Source organism: Coregonus lavaretus (assembly GCF_964263955.1).
Source record: "Coregonus lavaretus genome assembly, chromosome: 3".
Classification (NCBI taxonomy): Eukaryota; Metazoa; Chordata; class Actinopteri; order Salmoniformes; family Salmonidae; genus Coregonus; species Coregonus lavaretus.
In genome coordinates, this window is record NC_139990.1 from 43,549,458 (window position 1) to 43,576,553 (window position 27,096).

At 43.6% G+C, this 27,096-nt stretch overlaps 2 protein-coding genes and 1 pseudogene across 4 annotated transcripts in view; 1 reads left to right on the forward strand and 2 right to left on the reverse strand.

Moving 5' to 3' along the window:
• Positions 1 to 1,077: 1,077 nt before the first annotated feature.
• On the reverse strand, positions 1,078 to 6,915 carry rbm12bb (RNA binding motif protein 12Bb). Of its 2 annotated transcripts, none has more exons than XM_084152532.1 (2): positions 6,788 to 6,915; positions 1,078 to 3,502 (listed from the first exon to the last, which is right to left on the reverse strand). In XM_084152532.1, exon 2 carries the CDS (start codon positions 3,474 to 3,476, stop codon positions 1,488 to 1,490), a length of 1,989 nt encoding a protein of 662 aa, XP_084008658.1. In that variant the 5' UTR covers positions 3,477 to 3,502; positions 6,788 to 6,915; the 3' UTR covers positions 1,078 to 1,487. The 2 variants fall into 2 exon arrangements, with proteins under 2 accessions (XP_084008658.1, XP_084008659.1); XM_084152533.1 differs by having other exon boundaries at positions 6,772 to 6,899.
• A 1,902-nt stretch (positions 6,916 to 8,817) lies between these two features.
• Positions 8,818 to 14,640, reverse strand: LOC311107378 (annotated as a pseudogene). Its single transcript, XR_014615266.1, has 9 exons — positions 14,568 to 14,640; positions 14,350 to 14,445; positions 13,520 to 13,657; positions 12,796 to 12,937; positions 12,086 to 12,253; positions 11,702 to 11,839; positions 11,223 to 11,298; positions 9,444 to 9,617; positions 8,818 to 9,072 (listed from the first exon to the last, which is right to left on the reverse strand). The product of XR_014615266.1 is annotated as an uncharacterized misc_RNA (transcript).
• Positions 14,641 to 15,083: 443 nt separating this feature from the next.
• setd2 (SET domain containing 2, histone lysine methyltransferase) overlaps positions 15,084 to 27,096 on the forward strand; it is a 40,614-nt gene continuing 28,601 nt past the window's right edge. Inside the window, exons 1-5 of the mRNA XM_084152563.1 lie at positions 15,084 to 15,403; positions 17,112 to 17,233; positions 20,789 to 20,810; positions 21,052 to 25,505; positions 25,671 to 25,802. Of these exons, the coding sequence (XP_084008689.1) occupies positions 17,205 to 17,233; positions 20,789 to 20,810; positions 21,052 to 25,505; positions 25,671 to 25,802 (4,637 nt within the window). The 5' untranslated portion in view covers positions 15,084 to 15,403; positions 17,112 to 17,204. The remainder of the gene's footprint in view (positions 15,404 to 17,111; positions 17,234 to 20,788; positions 20,811 to 21,051; positions 25,506 to 25,670; positions 25,803 to 27,096) is intronic.

A 27,096-nucleotide genomic window follows, 5' to 3' on the forward strand; every position in this document is an offset into this window, starting at 1 on the left:
GAATATCATACCGATATTAAACTGAGTTTTCCTGCTTTATCATCCAAGTATCAGTATGTTCACATTACAATAATTGTTTGATAAAATAACTTAAAAGGTCTGCTGCACATTTTCAAAGGCAAATCTGTCTGTTCAGTTATCTGGCCTTATTGCTTAAATATACATTTGTGTTACAGAAATATGACCATTGACAATAATTGTTTAAAAAAAATGTAATTGGCATGTGTGTCAGCATGTGATGGATATCTAAAAACCGTGGGATCTGATAAGACTACAGTTCATGTTTATGCCACAAGAGCCCGCTATGGCACAACTGTATGGGCCATTAGACTGGAAATATTAAACGTACCTATCCGATCATTTGATATATATATATTTCTTAAAAATTGTTTTATTGTCACATATACAGCATAGGTACATTGAAATGTGTTGTATTACATGGTCAGCCATAGTAGTACGGCGCCCCTGGAGCAAATTAGGGTTTAGTGCCTTGCTACAGGGCACAACGACACCTTGTCAAAAATCTAATTTTATTTGTCATATGCGCCGAATACAACAGGTGGACTTTATCGTGAAACGCTTACTTACAAGCCCTTTCCCAACAATGCAGAGTTAAAAAGTAGGGCGGAATTGGCACAAAAAAAAAGTAAATAGTAACACAATAAATAACAATAACGAGGCTATATATAAGGAGTACCGGTACCGAGTCAGTGTGCAAGGGGTACGAGGAAGTTGAGGTAATGTCCTTTGGTCACCGTAGTCCAACTCTTGGTTACTTCTGGAAATTGGGTAGCTGGAATTAATGTAGGTGAAATTCACTGATTCTCAGTAAAGCGACAAAATCTACTGCATTCTAAACTCACTTTTTAATTCTCACTGCTCCTTGCATGCAGCCCGAGGAAGGTCTGACGACCGAAATGTATGCATCGGCATCAGAATAAAATAAACAGTGAGTTTTTAATGCAGACATTAATACCCCCCAGATTGACCACAGGAAATAATATAGGACTATGGGCAATGCAGTATTTTTCATACAACATAAAACATCTTAGACAATCTTGGAAGACTACAACAGGAGAACATGTATGCATTTTAATCAAATAATTTCCACTAAGTTTAATGGACAACTTTTACACTATATAATGCAATACACATATTTAAACAAATATTAGTTGCAAAATTAAGTTTAACCTTCACCCAGCTGTTACAAAGAAAATTCAATTTCAGGCAAATGTCACTAAAAGACAACTGCTTCATGGGGGGGGGGGGGGGGTATGGACAAAAGGTTTGTCTGTTACACCTGGAGTCGAATTACACCTTGAGTCGAAGGCTATACAGTATTTTTAAAATCTAAAATTGTTCAGTCGCCATCTGTTGGAACCACCAAACTAATGAAATACTGTCCAAGTTGTTCTTCCTAAAACGTCAAATTTTAAAGCCTAAAAAAAGGTTATTTCATGTTCTATATGGAGGACAAATGTCAAATTTCACACAAAAACTAGTTTGACTTTTCTGCTGCCTATTGGTCTTCCACTCAATTCCTCAACTGCCGTTAACGCCTCCAAGCGAGATTCAAAAACAACCGTTGCTGAGCCTTTGGGGATCCCTTTGTTGTCGTACTGCAATGAGACGGATCCAGGAATTACACGATATCCATAGCAAAAGTCATAGATTTCGTCAATTCTGATAGTTGAAGGCAGATTAACCAGTCTCAGGCACGTTGGACCATCAAACTGCTGGGGGGCAGAAGGTCCATAGTCTCCATGTCCATGAACAGATCCATTGCCCCTGTTATCAAGCAGAACAGGGCTTTGCATCATGTGAGAATCCAGACCCAGACTGCTGCCTCCATGAATATGAACCTGCAGGTCGTTCATAGGAAGATGGCCTCTATCAGGGGTAACCCTGTAATCAGTGTACAGATGGGACATCGCCTCACTGTTCCTGGCCGAGTACCTCTCTGAGCTTCTCTCCCTTGGTATCATCTGTTGCTCTGTTACTGCAGGTTCACCAACACCAAATTCACGCATCTGAGCCAGAGAAATGCATTTCAGGATGACGTTTGCGCCAAGAAACCCTTGTCCATTCAGAGACTGTGCCCTCATAGCCTCCTCCTCAGTCTGAAAGATCACCAAAGCCTCTCCAAGTCCAATGCCCTTATGGTCACGCAGCAAAACAACAGTCTCCTCTGAGATCCTGAAGCCGAGGAAGAAGTCCACAATCTCAACTTTGCGCACGTCAAAAGGCAGATTGCGCACATAGAGGCAAATCTTCTCAGATTCATTCGAGTCCTTCTCGGTCTCTCTTGGAAGCCTTTCCTGAGATCTGCTGTAAGACCTTTCAGAGGGTGGTGCCCCATCCCTTGGATTTTCCACAGATTCTAGAATGGCGACCATTTTCTCTTTCGAAATAGGAGATATGTACACATATCGGTTGAGAAATTCCTGCTTGTGAAGAGTCAAGGCAGCACAGTAGTCCCTCAGGCTTCTGAAAAGCACAAATATGGACCTAGTATTTTTCCCATACCTGTCATGAAGGTGAAGGATCTGGTCATACTTGAGGTCTGCAGGATGGAAGAGCTTCTTTATGTCTCTCTTCTCCACTAAGTAGGGGAGGTTTTCCACCAAGACACAGAACTCCTCATTGGGAGGAGAAGAGGACTTTGTAGACCTGTAGGCTACTGGTGAGCGAGACCTGGCACGGTCTGGAGGATACCTCAGAGTGTGAGCTGAGGATGGACCTCTTCTAAACTTACCACTGCTGTCTTTACCAGGTTCCATACCACCACCTGCCTCAAACCACTGCTCTTCTGAGCATGCATAGACTTCCACAAATCTTGTTCCAATGTAATGCCGATCCCTTTTCAGACCCTCTCTAGCATCCAGTCTGGTTTTGAACTTGACAATTCCTTTCCCATTTTGTTGCCCGCTGTCATTTTTCATCACAATAATGTCCTCCACCACTAATCCGTCAAAGAATTTTCTCACATTCTCTTCGGTCGTAGTGAACGGCATGCCTTGCATAAGCAAATACAAGTCATTTTGACTGCTTGGCTGTGAGGAAGGCTTTCGGGCCAGACTACGTGTGTCACTGTACGACACTGATCTACTGCCCATCTCCACATTGTCTTTTCTTCGAGGTTTCTCATTCCTGCCTTCTCTTTCCGGTCTTCTGAAACCTTCCTTGGACAACCTCTTTTTGGTCACCTCAGGTTTTATACTTTCCTTGAGAACAGCCTGCATTTCTGACTTGCTGCTCAGCCGTAAGCGAACCGGAGAACCTTTGATGGATCCCCCCGAACGGGTCATTGCCCGCCTCGCGTCTTCATCGGAAGCAAAGATTATGAAAGCCTCCTCACGCTCCCCACCAATAATGTGCACCCCACCATCTGGGATTTTGAGGCCAGTGAAGAACTTGCGAATGTCCTCAGAACCTGCAGTGATTCTGAGCCCCTGTAAACGGATGACCACCGCCATGCCGACAACAGCACAAACAACAGCACCTGTAGACAGAGGGGTACATAATAGCATTATTGCAGAACAGTCCTGTGTCCAGCTCACCAATGCTCTGCAGACCATTCCACTATAACATCACCGAAACAGGTGACACCTTGAGAATGAAAACAGCAACTGAAAACGTTCTGAAAGGACTACGCTGTGCACAAATCTGAAGGTCCCAATACAACACTTAGGCCTACTACAAAATGGAAACGCCATAAGAATGTACAGGCTTACTGGCAACAATGGTAGGTCGGAGATTCTAACATCTGAAAGATTAGTATGTCGTCTACAGGAGTGACAATCAAAGTTCAACCATTAAACGGATGTCCCTTACATGGATTGTTTAATCTCAAATCAGCTGTGCATCCATTAAATGCAACAGGCATGAGCATTCGCCATGGTTTAATGGCAGGCTTCCAATGTACAATTCCAGGCTTCACTTTACAACTATACAATTCGATCCAGTGTTAAAAGGTTCACAAGTTTCATGCAACATTCTCCTTCCTTAAGTCACATATACACTATATGACCAAAAGTATGTGGACACCTGCTCTTCAAACATCTCATTCCAAAATCATGGGCATTAATATGGAGTCGGTTCCCCCTTTTGCTGCCATAACAGCCTCCACTCTTCTGAGAAGGCTTTCCATTAAACATTGGAACATTGCTGCGGGACTTGCTTCCATTCATCCACAAGAGCATTAGTGAGGTCGGGCGATTAGGCCTGCCTCGCAGTCGGTGTTCCAATTCATCCCAAAGTTGTTTGACAGGGTTGAGGTCAGGGCTCTGTGCAGGCCAGTCAAGTTCTTCCACACTGATCGACAAACCATTTCTGTATGGACCTCACTTTTTGCACAGGGGCATTGTCGTGCTGAAACAGGAAAGGGCCTTCCCCAAACTGTTGCCACAAAGTTGGAAGCACACAATCGTCTAGAATGTCATTGTATGCTGTAGTGTTAACATTTCCCGTCACTGGAACTAAGGGGCCTAGCCCAAACAATGAAAAACAGTCCCAGACCATTATTCCTCCTCCACCAAACTTTACAGTTGGCACTATGCATTGGGGCAGGTAGCGTTCTCCTGGCATCCGCCAAACCCAGATTCGTCCGTCCGACTGCCAAATGGTGAAGCGTGATTAATCGCTCCAGAGAACGTGTTTCCACTGCTCCAGAGTCCAATGGCGGCGAGCTTTACACCACTCCAGCCGACGCTTGGTATTACACATGGTGATCTTAGGCTTGTGTGCGGCTGCTCGGCCATGGCTGTGTGCTCAATTTCATACACCTGTCAATAACAGGTGTGGCTGAAATTGCCGAATCCACTAATTTGAAAGGGTGGCCACATACTTCTGTATATATAGTGTATTTCTTCTCTGTGTGGCTGGCATGAAATTGTGTATTTGCCCCAAACTCTCCAATCTATATGATAAACAGGCATATATTCAGACCATGAACATCAGATCAGAAAACCCAAACCACATGAAAACCGAAAGGCACAGCATTAACCAATTTCTGTAGATACTTAATATCTAGCAAGAACCCATCAATCATCACTAGGCCTACATCGACCTTCCATATACCATAATTGAAAAGGGGGAAATGACATTAGCTCCATTAACCATGGACACAGTTAAGCGCTTTTCAGACAGCCAGCGGAATGTCGCCTAGTACCCCTCCGAGTACACCACTTGTCCCTCTAGTCAAAGCCGCTAGTGTTAAGTCTTTCCAACAGCCGCCGGTGACCACAGCAACGAAATACACATTGACGTACGAACGAAGAATCGCTATAACGACATACGCATTAATAAAAACGTATTTACACGCAACAGAAATGATAAACCAAAAAATGGATTAGAAACCAATTATTTGTATTGTTAAACGTGACTCTGTAAACTGATGTGTTAGCCAGCGGGCAAGTTAGCTGATCCTGCTGTTGGACGTACGTGTTGATGCATCACCACGCAGGCTACATTTTCTACTGTGATTGGTCAACAACGGCACCGCTTGAAAAATAAGAGGAGAATCCTATTTTCTCTGGCCGACCGCTCCGCCTGGATAGAATTTCTCTGTCAGTGCCTTTAATCATTTTCTTTTATATTTATCAGTCCACAGAGAGTCAGATATGGGCTTTTCCAATGAGGCAGTGTTTTACTCCAGTCTATACACCCTGGTGTATTCCTAGTAAGGAAAGTGTTTCCATCACTACGGTTAAGGACTTGGAACAGTTACTTTGTGAGGCGTATTAACCATCTCTGGAAAAAATGTCCCACTTTCCCAGGTCTGGCCCCAAGTCTGGGTAGGTCCACGGCCCAAGACCTTTCGACTTTTTTGGGCCAAGCCTCAGAGGTGGAAAAACAAGTCTTATGACTTTAGTCCAAACACCGGGGTAAAGTCTATTGGAAATTCACCATAGGCATCAGAGTCATAGCTGGCATACTTGAGCATGACTGGTTGTTCTGCTGCACTAATCAAAAATAAGAAGCCCCCCAGCATAGCTAAAGGTATCCTACTATGACTGCTACTAGTCAAAACAATAACGTTATGCCACCAAATACATTCTGTGTAGCACTCACACACACGCCATTGGTCAATTTAACGCCAACATATACAGACACTTTGCTTTGCTTTATCTTGGCCAGGTCGCAGTTGTAAATGAGAACTTGTTCTCAACTGGCTTACCTGGTTAAATAGAGGTGAAATAAAAAAATAAATAAACACCTATAATGTGTATAAACTAGATAGATAATGTGATTCAGGGTTTCATAATCATCGTCCAAGAACATAATTGGAGAGGGCCACACATTTAATCTAAGCCAAGTTAAATGCAGAGAAGAGAAGAAAACCATCACAAAACAACCAGAGCGAGAGACAAGTCACTCATCTGGCTAGAACAATCAGGACACGTGAAATTAGCTAGAAAAAAACAAAGGCTATCCCATCACTTAAGGAAGTTAGCACACAGCCCACCATAGCACAGTGGCTAACGTTAGCTAGCTAGCTAGCCAACTAGCTAGCTACTGTGTATGCTAGCCGGTTGGTTCACAGTTGAACAGCCACGTTGTCAGTGGTTAAGTTACTTTCGAAAATGCACAAGCAAACTACACCGTACAACACTTAACTGAATTGGTATAAAAACGTCGCAATTTAACGTTAGCTAGCTACATGGTAGCTAGCGTAGCTAACAGAAAGCTAGCTAGCTAGCTAGCAGGGCCTTTCAGCATGGCTACTCGGAAAATAACGCTAGCATGATAATTCCATCCCAAGAGTCATACCTAAGACAGAACTTACACAGGCAGCGAGAGAAAAGGTTATTTCTTAAATAATTTCAGAAAAATCAAAAGGATGGCAGGAAAGAATAGACTTTGCCCTTCTCGAGTAGATGCTGCTTGCAAACACGTTCGGAAATACGGAAGCCTACTAGCCTAGAGGGACGATTGTGTGAACTGGACATGATGAACCACTATGGACTTCAATTCAGAGCCATAGAAGTAGGCGATGATTTGGACACACCAAAAAAGTGCTAAACAAATCAAAATATTTTTTTTATTTGAGATTCTTCAAAGTAGCCACCCTTTGTCTTTGACAACTTTGCACACTCTTGGCATTCTCTCAACCAGCTTCATGAGGTAGTCACCTGGAATGCATTTAAATTAACAGGTGTGCCTTGTTAAAAGTTACAATTGTGGAATTTATTTCCTTCTTAATGCGTTTGAGACAATAATTTGTGTTGTGACAAGGTGGGGGGGGACAGAAGATAGCCCTATTTGGTAAAATACCAAGTCCGTATTATGGCAAGAACAGCTCAAATAAGAAAAGAGAAACGACAGTCCATCATTACTTTAAGACATGAAGGTCAGTCAATCTGGAAAATTTCAAGAACTTTGAAAGTTTTTTCCAGTGCAGTCGCAAAAACCATCAAGCTTTATGATTAAACTGGCTCTCATGAGGACCGCCACAGGAAAGGAAGACCCAGAGTTACCTCTGCTGCAGAGGATACATTCATTAGAGTTAACTGCACCTCAGATTGCAGCCCAAATAAATGCTTCACAGAGTTCAAGTAATAGACACATCTCAACATCAACTGTTCAGAGGAGACTGCGTGAATCAGGCCTTCATGGTCGAATTGCTGCAAAGAAACCACTACTAAAAGACCAATAATAAGAAGAGACTTTCTTGGGCCAAGAAACACCAGCAATGGACATTAGACCGCTGGAAATCTGTCTTTTGGTCTGATGAGTCCAAATTTGAGATTTTTGGTTCCAACTGCCGTGTCTTTGTGAGACGCATAGTAGGTGAACGGATTATATCCGCATGTGTGGTCCCACCGTGAAGCATGGAGGAGGAGGTGTGATGGTGTGGGGGTGCTTTGCTGGTGACACTGTCTGTGATTTATTTAGAATTCAAGGCACACTTAACCAGCATGACTACCACAGCATTCTGCAGCGATACACCATCCCATCTGGTTTGCGCTTAATGGGACTATCATTTGTTTTTCAAAAGGACAATGACCCAAAACACCTCCAAGACTAAGAAGGAGAGTGATGGAGTGCTGCATCAGATGACCTGGCCTCCACAATCACCCGACCTCAACCCAATTGAGATGGTTTGGGATGAGTTGGACCGCAGAGTGAAGGAAAAGCAGCCAACAAGTGCTCAGCATATGTGGGAACTCCTTCAAGACTGTTGGAAATGCATTCCAGGTGAAGCTGGTTGAGAGAATGCCAAGAGTGTGCAAAGCTGTCATCAAGGCTAAGGGTGGTTACTTTGAAGAATCTAGAATATATTTTGATTTGTTTAACACTATTTTGGTTACTACATGATTCCATATGTGTTATTTCATAGTTTTGTTGTCTTCACTATTATTCTACAATGTAGTAGGTGTGTCCAAACTTTTGACTGGTACTGTATATATTCCTCCTTTGAAATCCACCTTTCTGTGTCCCTTTCCCAATTTTCCTCTTCTCCCGACATTGCTTGCAGCCTGCCTGCCACAGCACATTCTCAGAGTGACTGAAGAACTAAATATCGAGATTGTTCCACCCATGTCCTTTAGGGGAGATGGGTTACTTTATGGGCTATTCATTTGTGACATCTGAAATACACTATACACATTTCATTACAAATAAAATATTTGATATCACCCAACACCTACGAGAGGGGGGAAAAGGATAAAAAAACAAAAAAACATTAGGGAATATTTGACTCTACAATGACCATTGAAGCAAAGCCATAGCCTACTTCTATGGCTCTGAATTGAAGTCCATAGTGGTTCATCATGTCCACTTCACACAAGTGTTAAGTTGACCTCATGACTGGTTTTCATTCCAATACTGCAATAATTTTTCAGACATATATGATAGACAGCTGCTTGACTTTTCATTAGCAGCCCTAACAGGATGTCACTGAGTGTCATATTCCTGCATGGCAGCTGAACACGTGTCCAAAGCCTGCTGAAAGTCCTGCTCCTCCACACCATAGTGCTGGTACCAGTGCAGGTAGGCCCTTGCTTGCAGCATCTCCCCAGCACGCTGCACAACATGGCCGAGCAGTGAGGAGGCGAGAGGAAGGGGCGTCTCCCACCTTGTTCAAAGGGTTTGGAATCAAACACGAAAACAAAACTCACTAATTGATAGGGGTTCAACAGACAACTATTAAAGTTAAAATAGGACAACTATTTTGGGATATACATTTCTTCTCTCAGTTAATTCAATCAAAGGCTCACATTATCCAGAGCCTTCTATTTTGATGCAATAAAGGGAAAGGGGGATACCTAGTCAGTTGTACAACTGAATGCATTCAACTGAAATGTGTCTTCCGCATTTATCACAACCCCTCTGAATCAGAGGTGCGGGGGGCTGCCTTAATCGACATCCATGTCAAAAAAAGGACTGATGTCATCATGGCTCGTGTGTTATCTCAAATCTAGGGTACTTCTTTATGTTACATAGCTTCTTCCTATCATACGACAGGCATATTGCTCACCAGTCCAGTGGTCAAGGGGAAAGGGTTTCCAAGAGACACATCGCTGCCCTTTTTTCAACTTCTGAAGTGCATTGGACATGAGGAAAGAGCCATCCTTGTTGCCTCTGGCCACAGCCAACACTGCCCAGCTACTATACTGAGAGCACAGTTAAGGGAAATAAAGATGGGATAAGATATAATCAAAATGTATTTGTCATGCTTGGTAAACAACAGGTGTAGACTAACAGTGAAATGCTTACGGGTCCTTTTCCAACAACGCAGAGTTACTAGATAAAGATACAGAAATTAAATAAGAAATCAAATAGAAATAGTGACATGAGGACTAAATAAATAAATACACAGTGAATAATGAATAACGAGTAAAAATAACATGGCTATATACAGGGAGTAGAAAATAACATGTCTATATACAGGGAGTAGAAAAGAACATGGCTATATACAGGGAGTAGAAAATAACATGGCTATATACAGGGAGTAGAAAAGAACATGTCTATATACAGGGAGTAGAAAATAACATGGCTATATACAGGGAGTAGAAAAGAACATGGCTGTATACAGGGAGTAGAAAAGAACATGGCTGTATACAGGAAGTAGAAAATAACATGGCTATATACAGGGAGTAGAAAAGAACATGGCTATATACAGGGAGTAGAAAATAACATGGCTGTATACAGGGAGTAGAAAATAACATGGCTGTATACAGGGAGTAGAAAATAACATGGCTATATACAGGGAGTAGAAAATAACATGGCTGTATACAGGAAGTAGAAAAGAACATGGCTATATACAGGGAGTAGAAAAGAACATGGCTATATACAGGGAGTAGAAAAGAACATGGCTATATACAGGGAGTAGAAAAGAACATGTCTATATACAGGGAGTAGAAAAGAACATGGCTATATACAGGGAGTAGAAAATAACATGGCTATATACAGGGAGTAGAAAAGAACATGGCTGTATACAGGGAGTAGAAAAGAACATGGCTGTATACAGGAAGTAGAAAATAACATGGCTATATACAGGGAGTAGAAAAGAACATGGCTATATACAGGGAGTAGAAAATAACATGGCTGTATACAGGGAGTAGAAAATAACATGGCTGTATACAGGGAGTAGAAAAGAACATGTCTATATACAGGGAGTAGAAAATAACATGGCTGTATACAGGGAGTAGAAAATAACATGGCTATATACAGGGAGTAGAAAATAACATTGCTGTATACAGGAAGTAGAAAATAACATGACTATATACAGGGAGTAACAGTCCCGAGTTGATGTGCAGGGGTACGAGGTCATTGAGGTAGCTATGTACTGTACATATAGGTAGGGGTCAAGTTACTAGGCAACAGGACAGATAAGACAGTCGCAGCAGCGTATGTGGTGTGTGTGTGTGTGTGTTGGGGTGTCACTGTAAGCATGTGTGAGTATGTGGGTAGAGTCCAGTATGTGTGCATAGAGTCAGTGCAAAATTGGATCAGTGAAGGTAGATTAGCTATTTAGCAGTCTTGTTCAGAAGTCTTATGGCTTGGGGGTAGAAGCTGTTCAGGGTCCTGTTGGTTCCAGTCTTGGTGCATTGGTACTGCTTGCCGTGCGGTAGCAGAGAGAGCAGTCTGACTTGGGTGTGAGAGATTTCCAAACACAGGCCTATTGATTTCAGGGCAAATTCACCAACAAAATATCAACGTTGATCTTAAAAATGGCAATTGGAGTTGCATCTGGACAATAGTTTGACAAAGGATACAGATTTCCCTGTGGGGGAAAACTGTGGAACAGCCTGGAGCGTGCAGCTGGCCAAGGATTCCCAGCGAGTCTTCTCACTGAAGTGGGGGAGGCATCACAATACATACAGGTTAAGTCCCAAATGGCACCCTTCTCCCTGTGTAGTGCACTACTTTTGACCAGAGACCTATGGGGGCCCTAGTCAAAAGTAGTGCACTATAAATAGAAGGGTGCCATTTGGACGCAAACAAACACTAGCTGAGTTGGTTGTTGGTTAAGGGCTTGTAAGTAAGCATTTCACGGTAAGGTCTACACTTGTTATATTCGGCGCATGTGACAAATACATATTTGATTTGATAGGACAGCATCCCCTTGTATTTAACAATTCAACTGATCCATCCAATCACTGTACCTACAAATGTAATTACAATGTAATAAAAACATCATATTTTACAATAAGTCTATCAGATAGATATCATACAAGCGTTTGTAATAGCACACCTGGAACAAGCCTGCGTGGTGTAGAGGAGTTTGACTGCAGGTAAAGGGCACACAGACCTCATCAGCTCCCAGGGCTCCACACCTAAACTCAGGCCACCGGAGATGCATGGGAGAAACTGCCGAAACCAGCAATTTACACTGAGGGACAATTTAATTTACATGTTTTTTAATACAAGGCAGTTGTAACAAAATGCTATGGTCAGCAGAGTAAAACGTATTGCCCTTCTATCACAATGTAGTCATTGTCCTTGGTTTGCATCCAAAATGGCACCCTATTCCCTACATAGTGCACTACTTTTGACGAGGGTTATGGTCAAAAGTAGTACACTATATAGGGAATAGGGTGCCATTTTGGATACAGTCCTAGAGTCTGTCTATGGGTACCTACCTGGCTGTGGTGAGGCAGCGATGTGTGTATTCATCACAGAGAGGGAGCTTGCTGCTGGTGGAACACCAGAGAGAGAGGATGATGTGCTCATGAGCGCCCTCTGTAGGGCCTGGGCTCGGGTCAGGGCCTGGTCATTGTGAAGCAGGAGCACACCGTCAGCAGACCTGCAGGCAGGAGAGGACCAGGGCCCGTATTCATAAAACTTCTCAGAGTAGGAGTGCTGATCTAGGATCGGTTTTGCCTTTTATATCATAGTCACTATTCTATCCTACGTATTCTAGATATACTAAATATTATATCCACATACTGTCCATAATGTCTATACATCCCATCACACATTTATACTCCGGACTACGACATTGCTCGTCCTAATATTTCTTATATTTCTTAATTCCATTATTTTAGATTTGTGTGTATTGTTGTGAATAGCTAGATATTACTGAATTGTTGGAGCTAGGAACACAAGCATTTACCTACACCGGCAATAACATATGCTAAATATGTGTATGCGACCAATAAAATTTGATTTGATTTTGAATCAAATTATTATGGACAGGGAGGACCTAATCCTAGATCAGCAATCCTACTAAAGCTTTATGAATACAGGCCCTGGGCTGACTCAAAACTATACATTTGGTATTCCTTTTGTGTTTAGTATCCTTGGGCAACCAAGGATACTTTTGACTCAAAGAAGACAAACACATACCTTTGCAGTGAGGCTAAACTCAGCAGTGTGTTGTAGTGCTGAAGGGGACTCTCTCCACTTTGGTGCGGCTCCACTGACACAGTCAAAATGTGACCGGCGGGAAACGTGTCACGGATCTCCTCACACAGCTTGGAACCGAGCCCTGGAACAATGATAGCACAAACGGTCAGCAAACTCATCATCATTAAATAAAATAAAAATGTATTTGCCACATGTGCCGAATACAACAGTGAAATGCTTACTTACAAGTCCTTAACCAACAATGCAGTTTTTAGAAAAATAAGTGTTAAGTAAAAAATAGATAAGTACAATTATTATTATCATCAATTATGTTATGCTGCCTAAATGACTAAACGTTTCCTATCAGCATAAGAGACAGTTCTCTGAAGATCTCGACTACACACCGTCAGGGCCAGTTTCCCAGACCCAGATAATACGTTCAGTCCTGGACTACAAAGATTTTTCAATGGACATTCTCCATTGACTGTGATGTTTAGTCCAGGACTAGGCTCAATCTGTGTCTGGGAAACTGGTCCTTATTATTGTTCACTGACTTCTATTCCAAATTATGCTTGAGCCCATGTCTGCATCCCAAATCACACCCTTTTCCCTATATAGTGCACTACTTTTGAGTAGAGCACTATATCCCTATGGGCACTGGTCAAAAGTAGTGCACTATATAGAGTACAGGGTGCCATTTGGGACAGGCCCCATGTCTACTCACCAGATTCTGTGCCCCCACTCAGGCTGTGAAGTAGCACCACTCCACCGTAGTAATCTATTCTCTCCACCTCCCTGCGAACGGCCTCCATCGTCTGCTGGAGTAAACCGTTACTCTCCTCGCCCCAATGTCCATTGTAACCTGGTGGGTTACAATGGACATTCTGAAGAGGTATCACTCACAAGCTATTTAGGGATTGTTCAAGTACCTTGTTCAAGTGTGCACAGTCACTATCATACTGTGAACTATGGATATGCAATTATACTTTTTTTCAAACTAAACACCCAGACACCATTTTTGCTGTGTCTTCTTGGTGCCACATTGCATTTTGATTGTGTAAGTCTGAGTTGATTATGAAACAAATGTGCCTGGCTGTCCTTACCATATGCCCAGTTGCTCCCTCTTCCTCCTTGTGCCAGAACAATTTACATTTACATTTTTAGTCATTTAGCAGACGCTCTTATCCAGAGCGACTTACATGAGCAATTAGGGTTAAGTGCCTTGCTCAAGGGCACATCGACAGATTTTTCACCTAATCGGCTCGGGGATTAGAACCAGCGACCTTTCGGTTACTGGCACAACGCTCTTAACCACTAAGCTACCTGCCGCCCCTAAGCTACCTGCCGCCCCAACAATGTTGGACTCCCGCAGCTGTCTGTTCCATAACAGGAGGCTGACATGGAAGATCAAAGTCAACAGTGTGTGTCCAAAACGGCACCCTACACCCTATGTAGGGAATAGGGTGCCATTTGGAATAGGGTGCCATTTGGGATAGAACCAGTGAGTACAAGATTCTATCATAAACTAAAACGTGTGTGTTTTGTACTACTCACTTGTTCCTAACCAACTGCTGAGCTCTCCTGAGCACTTTACGCTCACTGTCAATACACACAGCGGCCAACTTCCCAACTCTGGTGCTGAATGGACACCTGTGGGAAGAATTAACAAATATTAAAGCATAGCAGAGAGAGTGCATCTCTTTATTTAATAATATAGTGGTTTCGAGGCCTTGATCACCTGTCATTCTCCTTGTTCTGGCCTGCACCACTACTGGTAATGAGCCTCCACCATTCCAAGCCCAGCTGGTTTCAACACTGGCCCACCTGGAGGACAACTGCAGACATAATTATGGTCTTGCTGTGATCCAGTTAGCACATCTGCGGTCTGATAAACAAAACAAAACCCCAGCTAGTCAAATCACGAGGAACATATTTTTTTACATTAACATTGAGCTTGTATGGTAGCTAGTTATGTCAAGTAACTAACTGAATATCTATCACAGACTTGATCACACATAGCTAGCTAAACATGAACATAGGCTACCTACAAACAGTAGGGTGTTTGTTACAAAAATCCGCGCGCCAGGTGATAAACGTTAGCTAGCTACGTTCAACAAGCAGAACTTCCAGTAACTTGGAAACTTGGTCGTTGCCAGTTCTCACGTTATTAGCTAGCTAGTTGGTGGGAAACGGTGGCAAAGCTAACAAAAAATAAAAACGATCTATTTTATCGCCATGATAGAATGTCGAGAGGGGAGGAGTCGCCGCTGTAGCACGGCATTTCTAGCAGTCTAGCTAGGTAGCCATTGTTGTGCAACCTAGCTAGCAATTACAAGTTTAACTAGCTAAGGTTAGCTGGCTGTGTATTTTTAAAGCAACGCACCAAATTGGGTTGTAATCACGACTTCGCACCGCTTTTTTGATTAATCGGCTTGGTACTTACAGTTAGCTAGCTAGCTAGGTACAATTTCGAACCCGAACACCCCGTGTGGATTTGACGTCGGCAGTGCTTCATGTTTTTCAGCCAAGAGACTCGGAGCTGTTTGTTATCAGCGTAAGGTTAACGTTAGAAGATGGGGGACGTTTATGACCCATTGCACCCGAAAGAGTGAGTATTTGGCCTGCATATTTTCGCTATGTTTTGTTGTTGTTGTTGATTGATTGGGCTTGCCATAATAAACATAACTTCCTAAGTGTTATTAGTTGCTAGCTAGCTACCAGCTAACGTTAGCTTAACCGTTTCCATGTACACTACCTGTTAGCTAGCTACGCTAGTTAACTTTCCAGTCTAGTGTCCTACACAAACTAGTGTTGGAGCTATGTGGCCACAAAGGTACTATGTTTCATGATAAATAGATAGATAACTATGGTAAAGTGGCATGTTGTATTTAGTTAATGCGAAAGAATCTCAACCCTCCGATGTACACCGGCAGCTAGCCTTCAATTTAGTTAACACTACCAGATCTTTGACACAACCAAGTAGCCACCAATGTTTCCAGCTAACTAGCTACATCATTGTTTTAACGTCACCAAACTAACGCTAACTAACGTTGCTGGATGTATTTAATTAGGACAATGAATTGGTTGTAAGCTAGCTAATTAGCTAGATGTTGTGCACATTACTTTTGGGAACGGTCAACTAGCTTTCAAACACAAACAGTACTCAGTTATTAATTAGGTTGTGCTAACTTAGAGATTTAGTTAGCCAATTCGGTTACCCCCCACCACAACAGGCCTCATTTGCAGGCCTCGACTCCTCGTTGTAAAATGTTAGACCCGGTCTTATGGAGTAGAATTATAGAAACTCCATGCCAGCTAAGTGTATGCATTTTTTTTTTTTGGGGGGGGGTATTTAACGTTAACCAGTTAACAGAAGAGGCCATTGGATCTGTTATTGAGCTCATCTGTGTAACGTTTCATATTAAACTAATAGGTTAGCAAGCTGTGTGATGAGAAGATTGTCATGTTGTCTTGTCTTCTCGCTGTTGGTGTAGCTAGCCAACCCAGATAACCTTGGTGTATATGTGATTAGTGGAAGCGTCAAATCATTTCAGAATAATGTTTTTGCATTGTGTTCTTTTATCTACTGTGGTGTTAACGTTATATCGCAAGACAGCTACTCGGCTCCTCTATCATGAGCTAATCGCTTGCTTTCAAATCCACACATACTATGAATGTCAATGCAAGCAATGGCTTCCTCTTTCTGCCTAATTGAAACGATAAATAATGCCGCTCAACAGACATGTCGTTTTTGGCCAACAGTCAGAAGAAACGGGTCAATGTGATACATACTTAGGTTTGTTATTTAATGGCATTTAGTAAGCGTTGTAGCTAGAACCACCATGTAAACATTTGGTGGATTTAGGCATATACATTTGACATAGAAGAATGGTTCCTATCTTACTACTGTTGTAAGTGGTGTGGCATGCTGCTGGGCCCTTCATGCAGAACATTATAATCTGCAGAGATTACATGCACAGTTGATTCATAGGCTATAGCTACTGACTGTAGTTTGTGTTCAACGTTTAAGCTGATGTGTTCATTTGCACAGAAAACAGTCATGCACATTTTTCTAGTCAAAGCTTTGTTACAAGCAACCTCCAGAGTTGCACATGTGGTGTTTATAAGGTAAACAAATGCAGCCAGATGTTCTTTGATTTGAACCTAAGGTTTTGATGATAACAGAGATGGTAGCAGCTCAACCCCTATTGTCTATCCAATTTGAGTTGGGGATAAGCTTAAATTCTTTTGAGACTGAGTATTGTATGTTTATTGTTGGTGTGTAATCCAATATATTTGTTTTAATATTTTGTTAGGTGTGACATCACGTTGGAGAGCTCACTGCTCTGAACTGGTTTATTCTTGGCCAGCAGCTTCTACTGGGCTACAAACGCCAGAACTGCCGTGCAATGGATGCTCTGGTGAACTCAGAGATCAGGTACAACCAATACACACACACAGGGATCTTTTTTCCTTTTGACGGAGTGTCAGAGTGGTGCTATAGACTGTCTGTAATCGATGCCCTTTGCTAGCTAACTGAAGTGACACTAGGGCCTAGGACAGTGTTTCTCAACTCCAGTCCTTGAGGAACACCAACTGTACACATGTTTGTTGGAGCCCAGGACAAACACACCTGATTCAACTAATCATCAAGCCCTCAATGAGTTGAATTAGGTGCCTTTGTCAGGGGCTACAACAAAAATGTGTGCTGTTGGGGGTAATCAAGGACTGGTGTTGGGATACACTGATCTAGGAGATTGTCATCCTCAATAGTTGGCATTAGAATGTATGTATGCATGCAAAGTAGACTACACCCCTAAACAACTTCATTTGGAACTAAAATGACACCCACCTCCCCTCCTATTGGACACTTGGTTTGTTGGGTCCATCATCACTGGGTCAGGGACCTGTCCTGTATCCAATTAATCCAATGACATCATTCATTGTGTGTTGAATTCTGGAATGTTGATCCAGGTTGCAGTGGAATTCTAATCCCAGTGCTCCAGTTTTAAAGGAGTATCAGTGCTGCTTTAGGGAAAGGCTTCTGTTTGAAAAGCACCTTCCTAGTGTAGGTTGTGTAAGCACCAGTGACTCGGTTAATAAAAAAGTGGTCAGATGACGCAGATGCTAAGCTACAGGACTGTTTTGCTAGCACAGACTGGAACATGTTCCGGATTCTTCAGACAGCATTGAGGAGTACACCACATCAGTCACTGGCTTCATCAATAAGTGCATCGATGATGTCGTCCCCACAGTGACCGTATGTACATACCCCAACCAGAAGCCATGGATTACAGGAAACATCCGCACTGAGCTAAAGGGTAGAGCTGCCGCTTTCAAGGAACGGGACTCTAACCCGGACGCTTATAAGAAATCCCGCTATGACCTCCGACGAACCATCAAACAGGCAAAGAGTCAATACAGGTCTAAGATTGAATCGTACTACACTGGCTCTGACGCTCGTCGGATGTGGCAGGGCTTGAAAACTATTACAGACTACAAAGGGAAGCACAGCTGCGAGCTGCCCAGTGACACAAGCCTACCAGACGAGCTAAACCACTTCTATGCTCGCTTCGAGGCAAGCAACACTGAAGCATGCATGAGAGCACCAGCTGTTCCGGATGACTATGTGATCACGCTCTCCGTAGCCGATGTGAGTAAGACTTTTAAGCAGGTCAACATTCACAAGGCCGCAGGGCCAGACGGATTACCAGGACGTGTACTCCGAGCATGTGCTGACCAACTGGCAAGTGTCTTCACTGACATTTTCAACATGTCCCTGACTGAGTCTGTAATACCAACATGTTTCAAGCAGACCACCATAGTCCCCGTGCCCAAGGACTCTAAGATAACCTGCCTAAATGACTACCGACCCGTAGAACTGACGTCTGTAGCCATGAAGTGCTTTGAAAGGCTGGTCATGGCTCACATCAACAGCATTATCCCAGAAACCCTAGACCCACTCCAATTTGCATACCGCCCCAACAGATCCACAGATGATGCAATCTCTATTGCACTCCACACTGCCCTTTCCCACCTGGACAAGAGGAACACCTACGTGAGAATGATATTCATTGACTATAGCTCAGCATTCAACACCATAGTGCCCTCTAAGCTCATCACTAAGCTAAGGATCCTGGGACTAAACACCTCCCTCTGCAACTGGATCCTGGACTTCCTGACGGGCCGCCCCCAGGTGGTAAGGGTAGGTAACAACACATCTGCCACACTGATCCTCAACACGGGGGCCCCTCAGGGGTGCGTGCTCAGTCCCCTCCTGTACTCTCTGTTCACCCATGACTGCATGGCCAGGCACGACTCCAACACCATCATTAAGTTTGCCGACGACACAACAGTGGTAGGCCTGATCACCGACAACGATGAGACAGCCTATAGGGAGGAGGTCAGAGATCTGGCCGTGTGGTGCCAGGACAACAACCTCTCCCTCAACGTGACCAAGACAAAGGAGATGATTGTGGACTACAGGAAAAAAAAGAGGACTGAGCACGCCCCCATTCTCATCGACGGGGCTGTAGTGGAACAGGTTGAGAGCTTCAAGTTCCTTGGTGTCCACATCACCAACGAACTATCATGGTCCAAACACACCAAGACAGTCGTGAAGAGGGCACGACAAAGCCTATTCCCCCTCAGGAGACTAAAAAGATTTGGCATGGGTCCTCAGATCCTCAAAAAATTCTACAGCTGCACCATCGAGAGCATCCTGACTGGTTGCATCACTGCCTGGTATGGCTGGGCCAATTGTGCGCCACCTCATGGGTCTCCCGGTCACGGCCGGCTGTGACACAACCTGGGATCGAACCCAGGTCTGTAGTGACGCCTCAAGCACTGCGATGCAGTGCATTAGACCGCTGCGCCGGTCTGTGTATATCTAACGTAGCAGGCGTTAAAGTGTCTCTGTCCGAGCCGGAAAGAACAGGCGCAATAGATTATGGTCATTGTAGTTAATTACCACGTTTCTGCGCTTAACTAGGTGGAATATTTGCTTAATGAAAACTACAACTCCCTTCAACCCAGCGTCCCACATAGTTCTTGACTTGATTTCTATCGTGAATGATTTTGATTTCTCTCTAGAGGAACGGCTTGCTGGGCTCACAAAAATACTACTAAATTGTATTCAAATAATTGAACCGACGTCGGTCAATTAGTTGTTTTAATAACCAAAAAAATCAAAATGTTGGTTTATCGCTCACCACTACTTTTGTCAGATAGCTTATTTCTCAAGTAACATTATTCTGGCACCCTTAGACATTGTCTACCTCAATGTTTTTGTAATACTATTCAAACCTTTTTCTATTTGTAAGTACAGCTAATTCAATATGTTTATAATGATGTATTGCAGATAGGCCTATTTCAGGAGGATGAGTGGGGTTTGTGATTTTTGTAGCCTAAATTGAAATGAATGAAACCACAATCCTGTTTTATCCTTTGTTAAAATGACAGGAAGTGACACTTCAGTGGACATGAAAAGGCTCCTCCCATGTCTGTAAAGGTCATGTTAGAATGGTCTGACTTTGTCACAGAGAGAAAGAGAACATCAAATCCTAAAGGAATACGTTACCCAGTTGTTGCATAGCAACCTTATTGTACCCTAAAGAAAACAACTACAATATTGAGTCCTCTTAGTAGAACAAAATAGTTGATTGCTTTCTCATAAATTTGAATTAGGCCTTTTTTTACACTATGATGACATGTAGTTTCTATGATGAGACCCCTGTTCTAAACATTCCATTTTTGACCAACCGCCAGGCTATCCCTCAATCGGCCGTGTGTTCTATATCTTTGCATGAAATTGTTTTTATTTGTATGTTTTACCGTTACCTTATTGGACATCGATATACATTACATTTCATAATACATTTTGTGTGATTGCTAAAGCGTTAAAGTGATTTTCAGATGTTGCAACAAGTCTATGAATAGTTTTCATTGATTTGTTTTTGTTTTTTCCCCCCATGCACTCCTTACGTTACCTCAGGGAAGAGGGAGGAGATACCTCAGTAAGTCCTTATTACACGTTTGTTAAAAGTGTGATGAATACGTCTTTGTTTATCTGTTTTGTATTACACAAATAGCTGGTATAGTTGTTGTGCATCTTTTGAGTTTGATCATTGCAATGACACGTACCATAGAAATTACATTTGGGAAACTGAATGATGGGTCACATGATTTGGTTTATAGTAATAGTTTCTCCTCAAATTATAGCCATGGTAACATCTACTTATTTTGTTCCCTGTACAGGTCAAGGTTGAGGGCCTCACCAAGGCAGCTATACTCAAAGGCCTCTCTCCTCGAGTGATGTTGTCCAGCCATCTCCTGCCTAAAGGAACCAAGAGGAAGGTGAACCTGGATGACCAGGGTCGCCAGAAAGTGTCCTTCAGCTTCTCTCTCACAAAGAAACCTCTGCAGAACTTATTCCTGGTGCCTCCCAGTCAGGAAAAATCTTTTGCTGAACTTCCCTCTGTCCTGTCACCTACAACCTCACACTCTCAGGACAGAGCAGGGCAGCATACGGAAAGTAAAAATGAGCAAATGCAGCCACCCTTGTCAGTGCCCACACCAGTAGCAGAGACCCTTGCACCTCAGACGGCGGTCTCCTCAGTCCCCAAACCTAAAGTGGACTTGGGAAAGATGCACTTCAAGAAACAGATTCTCAGTGTATCTGTTATTGAAAAGAGTCCCATAACCAGCGTTGTCTTACAGGATCCACCCCCTTCCGAGCAACAGGTTTTAATGAAATCTTCAGGTGAAATTGAAACTGTCACCCCAACACAAACATCCCAGTCTCAGAACAGTCTTCAGAACATGGACAATGAGTGCCCCTCTGAGAATGCTCTCACTCATGTATCTGATGTGAAGCCGGACCTCAGTCTCAAGGAGCTGACTGATTCCTCCCACGTAGGGAAAGTGGATGTAAACAGTTCCAGTGTAACAGAGCAGCAAGACGCCTCAGAAAACATACCAATCCGGTCCCGGTCAGACAGCACACTCCCTGGCTCAGAATCTGATGCTGATTCAGTGCAGACGTCTTCCAGCCACAAGTCGGGTGAACCCAAGGCCACAGCAAAGTCGGAAAGTAGAAGTAAGGATGCAAAAAGGATATCCTCTTCTCGCTCCAAATTAGAGGAAACCGAAAAAAGTTCTCACCATGCACGTTCTGAGAAGGACGAAAGGACCTGTAGTTACTCAAAGTCTGACCGAGAATCCAAATCTGACCGAGAATTAAGGTCAACCGCTGACCGAGAATCCAAGTATGACCGAGAATCAAAGCACACACCCTCGCGGTCCTCCCGCTCTGACAAAGACCGCAAAAGGACTAAGAGTCGGTCAAGGTCCAGATCAAGAGGCCCCCGGACGAGTTCTAGGCCTGAGACACGTTCCAGATCTGAGAGATCTAGAAGCGAGAGAGGGTCAGGATCACGGTCTGATCGGTCATATCATGACTCTGAGCGGAGGTCAGGAGGTCACAGAAGTTCTCCATACAGAGAGAGGAGAGGCAGCTCTCGCTCTCAGACTGATAGCAGCAGAGTCCGAGGCGACAGTTCTGACTCTGAAGATGACCACAGAAGAACTCGGACTAGAACAAGTGATTCCAGCAGGTCGTCCACCCATTCTAGCTTGCAGAGAGATTCAAAGTCATCCTCATCTCGCTCAAAATCTGAACGAGACTCGAAATATATAGATTCCCCTTACTTTTCAGAGATAGATAAAAGAACACAATCTTCTAAGTCTGAGAGGGCCTCAAAGAGAACTGTTGACTCCTATTCCCTCCAAAAGTGCTCTCCTGAAGGAGAATCTAATCACAGGAAATCCAACACCCACTACAAGCAGGACATCAGTGTTCGATCCACTCATTCCAGTCCACATGCCCTCTCTCAAACATCGGACAAAAGTCTCCAGAAAAGCAGCTCTAGTGAATTTGAGGTAGCTCACAAAGGGAAGTCTCAGTCACAGGGCTCTGATCGCTCTTCTGGCTCTGAAGGGGCATGGACATCTTCCACCAGTAAATCAGACTCTAAGCAAATGTCCGCCTCCAAGTCGTCATTGAAATCTAATAGACAATCAAACGACACATTTCACAGTCCAAATAAGATACAAACACATGAAACCCCTTCTGGTGCTCACTCTCAGAGCAAAAATGACAAAGCTGGAGCAGATTCCCAGCTAGCAGATACTTGCCAAAGGGAGGACGTTGGCAATATGGATGACATCACATCCCAAGATAAAGACTTACAAAAACCAACTCTGTCGTTACCTTCAAATTGTGATCCAACTCACAGATTGCGAGAACCAGCGTTGGATCTAGTTAATGAGAATATTAATCATTGCATTGAGGTTCAGAATGTCTCGGCAGCAACTTTACCGAACACCTCTAGTGGAGACCAATTATGTGAAAAATTTGCCTTAGGGGACATTGACAATGTTAATAAAAGCATTTGCTCTGAACAAAAAGAAGATTCACAGCGTGTAGACCCCCAAATGGGATCCACCGAGAAGCCGGATGATGTAGCCAACTCTAGCTTTTCCTGCAGTAATGAACAAGTAATACCCAGCCTGGATAAGACTGTTTTTCAAGGTTCAGTTGGGTCAAAGTCATCACCATCTACAGTAGACGTATCTGTCAGAGACCACCCTAAGGAGAATACTAAACCAGAAAATACTTTCTATTCTAGTAGAAATGTGAATATCAAGATGCAGTCTTGCACAAGCGTCCCTCTCAAATCTGAACCCTCTAGTCCTGAACCTCAACAATTTCCCAACAAGACTGAACAACAGAACTCTAGTTTGAGGAAAAACAGAGGTAAAACAAAAAGATCGCGTTGGGATATTGTTGGACAAGACACCTCAGACAGTGATAATCCTCAGAAATGGCCTTCCCAAGAAAGTAAACCTGCTGTGAAAAAGATAATCTCTGTCAAGAGAATTGAGTTTTCTAAAGACGTCAGCCAGGAAGATCCATCTCTGATTAAGGGTAAACTGAAATGGGAAGCTGAGTTGCATTCCAAAACGATTAAGCAAGAAATTGTCATCGCACAAGAACACAGCTCAGTACCAATATCTCTTAGGAAAGACCAGTCGGAGTCCGCAAACCCAACTGCACAACCAGGCACCTGTGGAACCAGCAATGACCATTCAGACATCAAACCCCACATCAGCCAAATGGATGGAGAGCCCTCACTTTTAAATAATACCTCACATGTAGACAACGCTAGAAGGGAGCAGGGTAGGAATGGCGACGGTAATGAAGAGAAACCTAAAGATGGCACTCACAAGAGCAAACTGGTGAAGAGACGAGTGTCGAGCCAGGACGGTGTAGGCCAAAGCGAGGACAGTGACTCTGACGATTCAGAGTCGGACTCTGACTGCGGTGCTGCTGTGAAACGGATGCACTCTGTGGTGGTTGTGCCAAAGAATTCCACCCTAACTCTCTCGGACACAACAGACAAGCCTGTGTCTCCCTGCACTCCAAGCACTAGCCCAGGACGTCAACAACACGCTAACAGGGCTAGTGGCCAAGAGGGTGACCTGGACAGGAAGGAGATCACAAGCAGAGTCAGCCCACAGCAGAGACATCGAGGCTTTCCCACCATGTGTGAGCGCACTAGGCAGGCCAGTAATGCTTGTGTTGATGGAAGTCTCTCTTTACATGACATTATGGTGTATCAATCACAGAGCAATATGGTAGATAGCACCAGCCAGCTCGAGGGCTCCAATGCCACCGATGCCCAGCCTTATAAGGATCCTTATAGCAGTGCCCATGAGAGACCAAAGATTGGTGCAGCAACGGTGAGCCAGGTTGCTGCCCACAGCCTTGAGACCTCCTTCAGGCAGTCTGACACAGGGCATCCACAGCATTATGAGAGTGGCAGGGGTGGCGGGATGCTGTCCCGTTACCAACATGGAGACTTTGCTAGCTCTGATGACTTCAACAGCAGTCTGGGCAGTCTGGGCTGGGACTTCACACAGCCGGAGCAGCCCAGCAGTACGTACCAGCAGCCTGACAGCAGCTATGGGGCGTCACAACAGCATCCCAACACTCAACAGCCAGGGAACTCTTCTTTGGGGCAGGTGTACAGAGCAGACAACGGGGCCTGCTGGACCCAACTACCAACTACGACTCAACCCACCTGCAGACCGGTCTACCTCCATGTGCCTGCAACACATTACCAGGAGCCTGTTGGTCAAGTCCATCCTGACTCCCTGACTAATGACTGTGATGAGGACAGTGAGGGGAAACCAGCAGGCCTTAGTAGACTAGCTGGGGAATGCAATGGTCCCAACCTTCCAGGCTCGCTAGCCTTCGTCCAAGCCCATGAAATAAGCAGCAACTGCAGAGGCTCTGTCAACGCCACTCCAGAGAGCATTGCCATAGTTGAACCTCCCAGAGACAAGGACAACTCGAGGCCCCACAGAGGCAGGGGTCCTCCCAAGAAGAGGCGTCCAGAAATGGAGTCAGATTCGGACAGTGAGGCAGAACCTGGGCTCGCTAGCAAAAGGGAGCGACTGGCAGAAAGGGAGCTCCCCAAGGTCTCCTCCAAAGACTCCAGGGAGACTCCAGGTCAGGCCGAGGTGCAACGTCCTTTGCTCAGTCTGAGGGACTTCCGGGACGCCAGCAACTGGAGGGAGATGGCAAGGTCTAAGAAGATGCCACCATACTTTGACCTGATTGAGGAAAACCTGTATCTGACTGAACGGTGAGATTTTGTTCCACTTCTGTTTTTTGCTATAGTTGGCATGCAAAGTCATCCAAAACATTGTTTATATTATAAATTGGTTGTACAAAATTTAAAACGCGAGATCATCATATGACTTCAGCATAAGAGTAACGACCACTGAGGGATTTCTGTTGATCTGTACAGGAAGAAGAACAAGTCTCATCGAGACATCAAGCGAATGCAGTGTGAGTGCTCTATGCTCTCGAGGGAGGAGCGGTCTCGTGGAATGATGGCTTGTGGGGAGGACTGCCTTAACCGTCTGCTGATGATCGAGTGGTGAGTTCTTCTCCTTTGCATCACCCTGGTAATACCAAACTGTAAAGCAGATCATATACAGTGCCTTCAGAAAGTAGATTTTGTGTCACTGGCCTACACACAATACCCCACAATGTCAAAGTGGAATTATGTTTTAAAAAAATGTTTACAAATTAATTAAAAATGAAAAGCTGAAATGTTTTGACGAAACAAGTATTCAACCCCTTTGTTATGGCCTAAATAAGTTCAGGAGTAATTAATTGCATGGACTCATTCTGTGTGCAGTAATAGTGTTTAACATGATTTTTTAATTGCTACCTCATCTCTGTACCCCACACATACAATTATCTTTAAGGTCCCTCAGTCGTGCAGTGAATTTCAAACAGATTCAACCACAAAGACCAGGGAGGTTTTCCAATGCCTCGCAAAGAAGGGCACCTATTGGTAGATGGGTACAAGTAAATACAAAAACAGACATTGAATATCCCTTTGAGCATGGTGAAGTTATTAATTACACTTTGGATGGTGTATCAATACACCCGTTCACTACAAAGATACAGGCGTCCTTCCTAACAGTTGCCAGAGAGGAAGGAAACCGCTCAGGGATTTCCCCATGAGGCCAATGGTGACTTTAAAACAAAGTTTAATGGCTGTGATAGAATATAACTGAGGATGAATCAACAACATTGTAGTTACTCCACAATACTAACCTAAATGACAGTGAAAAGAAGGAAGCCTGCACAGAATAAAAATATTGCAAAACATTCATCCTGTTTGCAATAAGGCACTAAAGTAAACCTGCAATACATGTGGCAAAGAAATTAACTTAATGTCCTGAATACAAAGTTTTATGTTTGGGGCAAATCCAACACAACACATCACTGAGTACCACTTCATATTTTCAAGCTTGGTGGTGGCTGAATCATGTTATGGGTATGCTTGTCATCGGCAAGGACTAGGGAGCATTTTAGGATTAAAAGAAACGGAAAGGGGGTAAGCACAGGCAAAATCCTTGGGAAACCTGGTTGTCTGCTTTCCAACAGACACTAGGAGACAAATTCACCTTTCAGCAGGACAATAACCTAAAACACTATGCCTAATATACACTGGAGTTGCTTACCAAGATGACATTTAATGTTCCTGAGTGGCCTAGTTACAGTTTTGACTTAAATCGGCTTGAAAATCTATGAGAAGACTTGAAAATGGCTGTCTAGCAATGATTAACAACCAACTTGACAGAGCTTGAATAACTTTTAAAAGAATAATGTGCAAATATTTTACTGTCCAAGTGTGCAAAGATCTTCGAGACTTACCC

Bases quoted from the DNA above. Each gene is read 5' to 3' on its own strand.
- rbm12bb (XM_084152532.1), bottom strand. From the start codon at position 3,476: ATGGCGGTGGTCATCCGTTTACAGGGGCTCAGAATCACTGCAGGTTCT.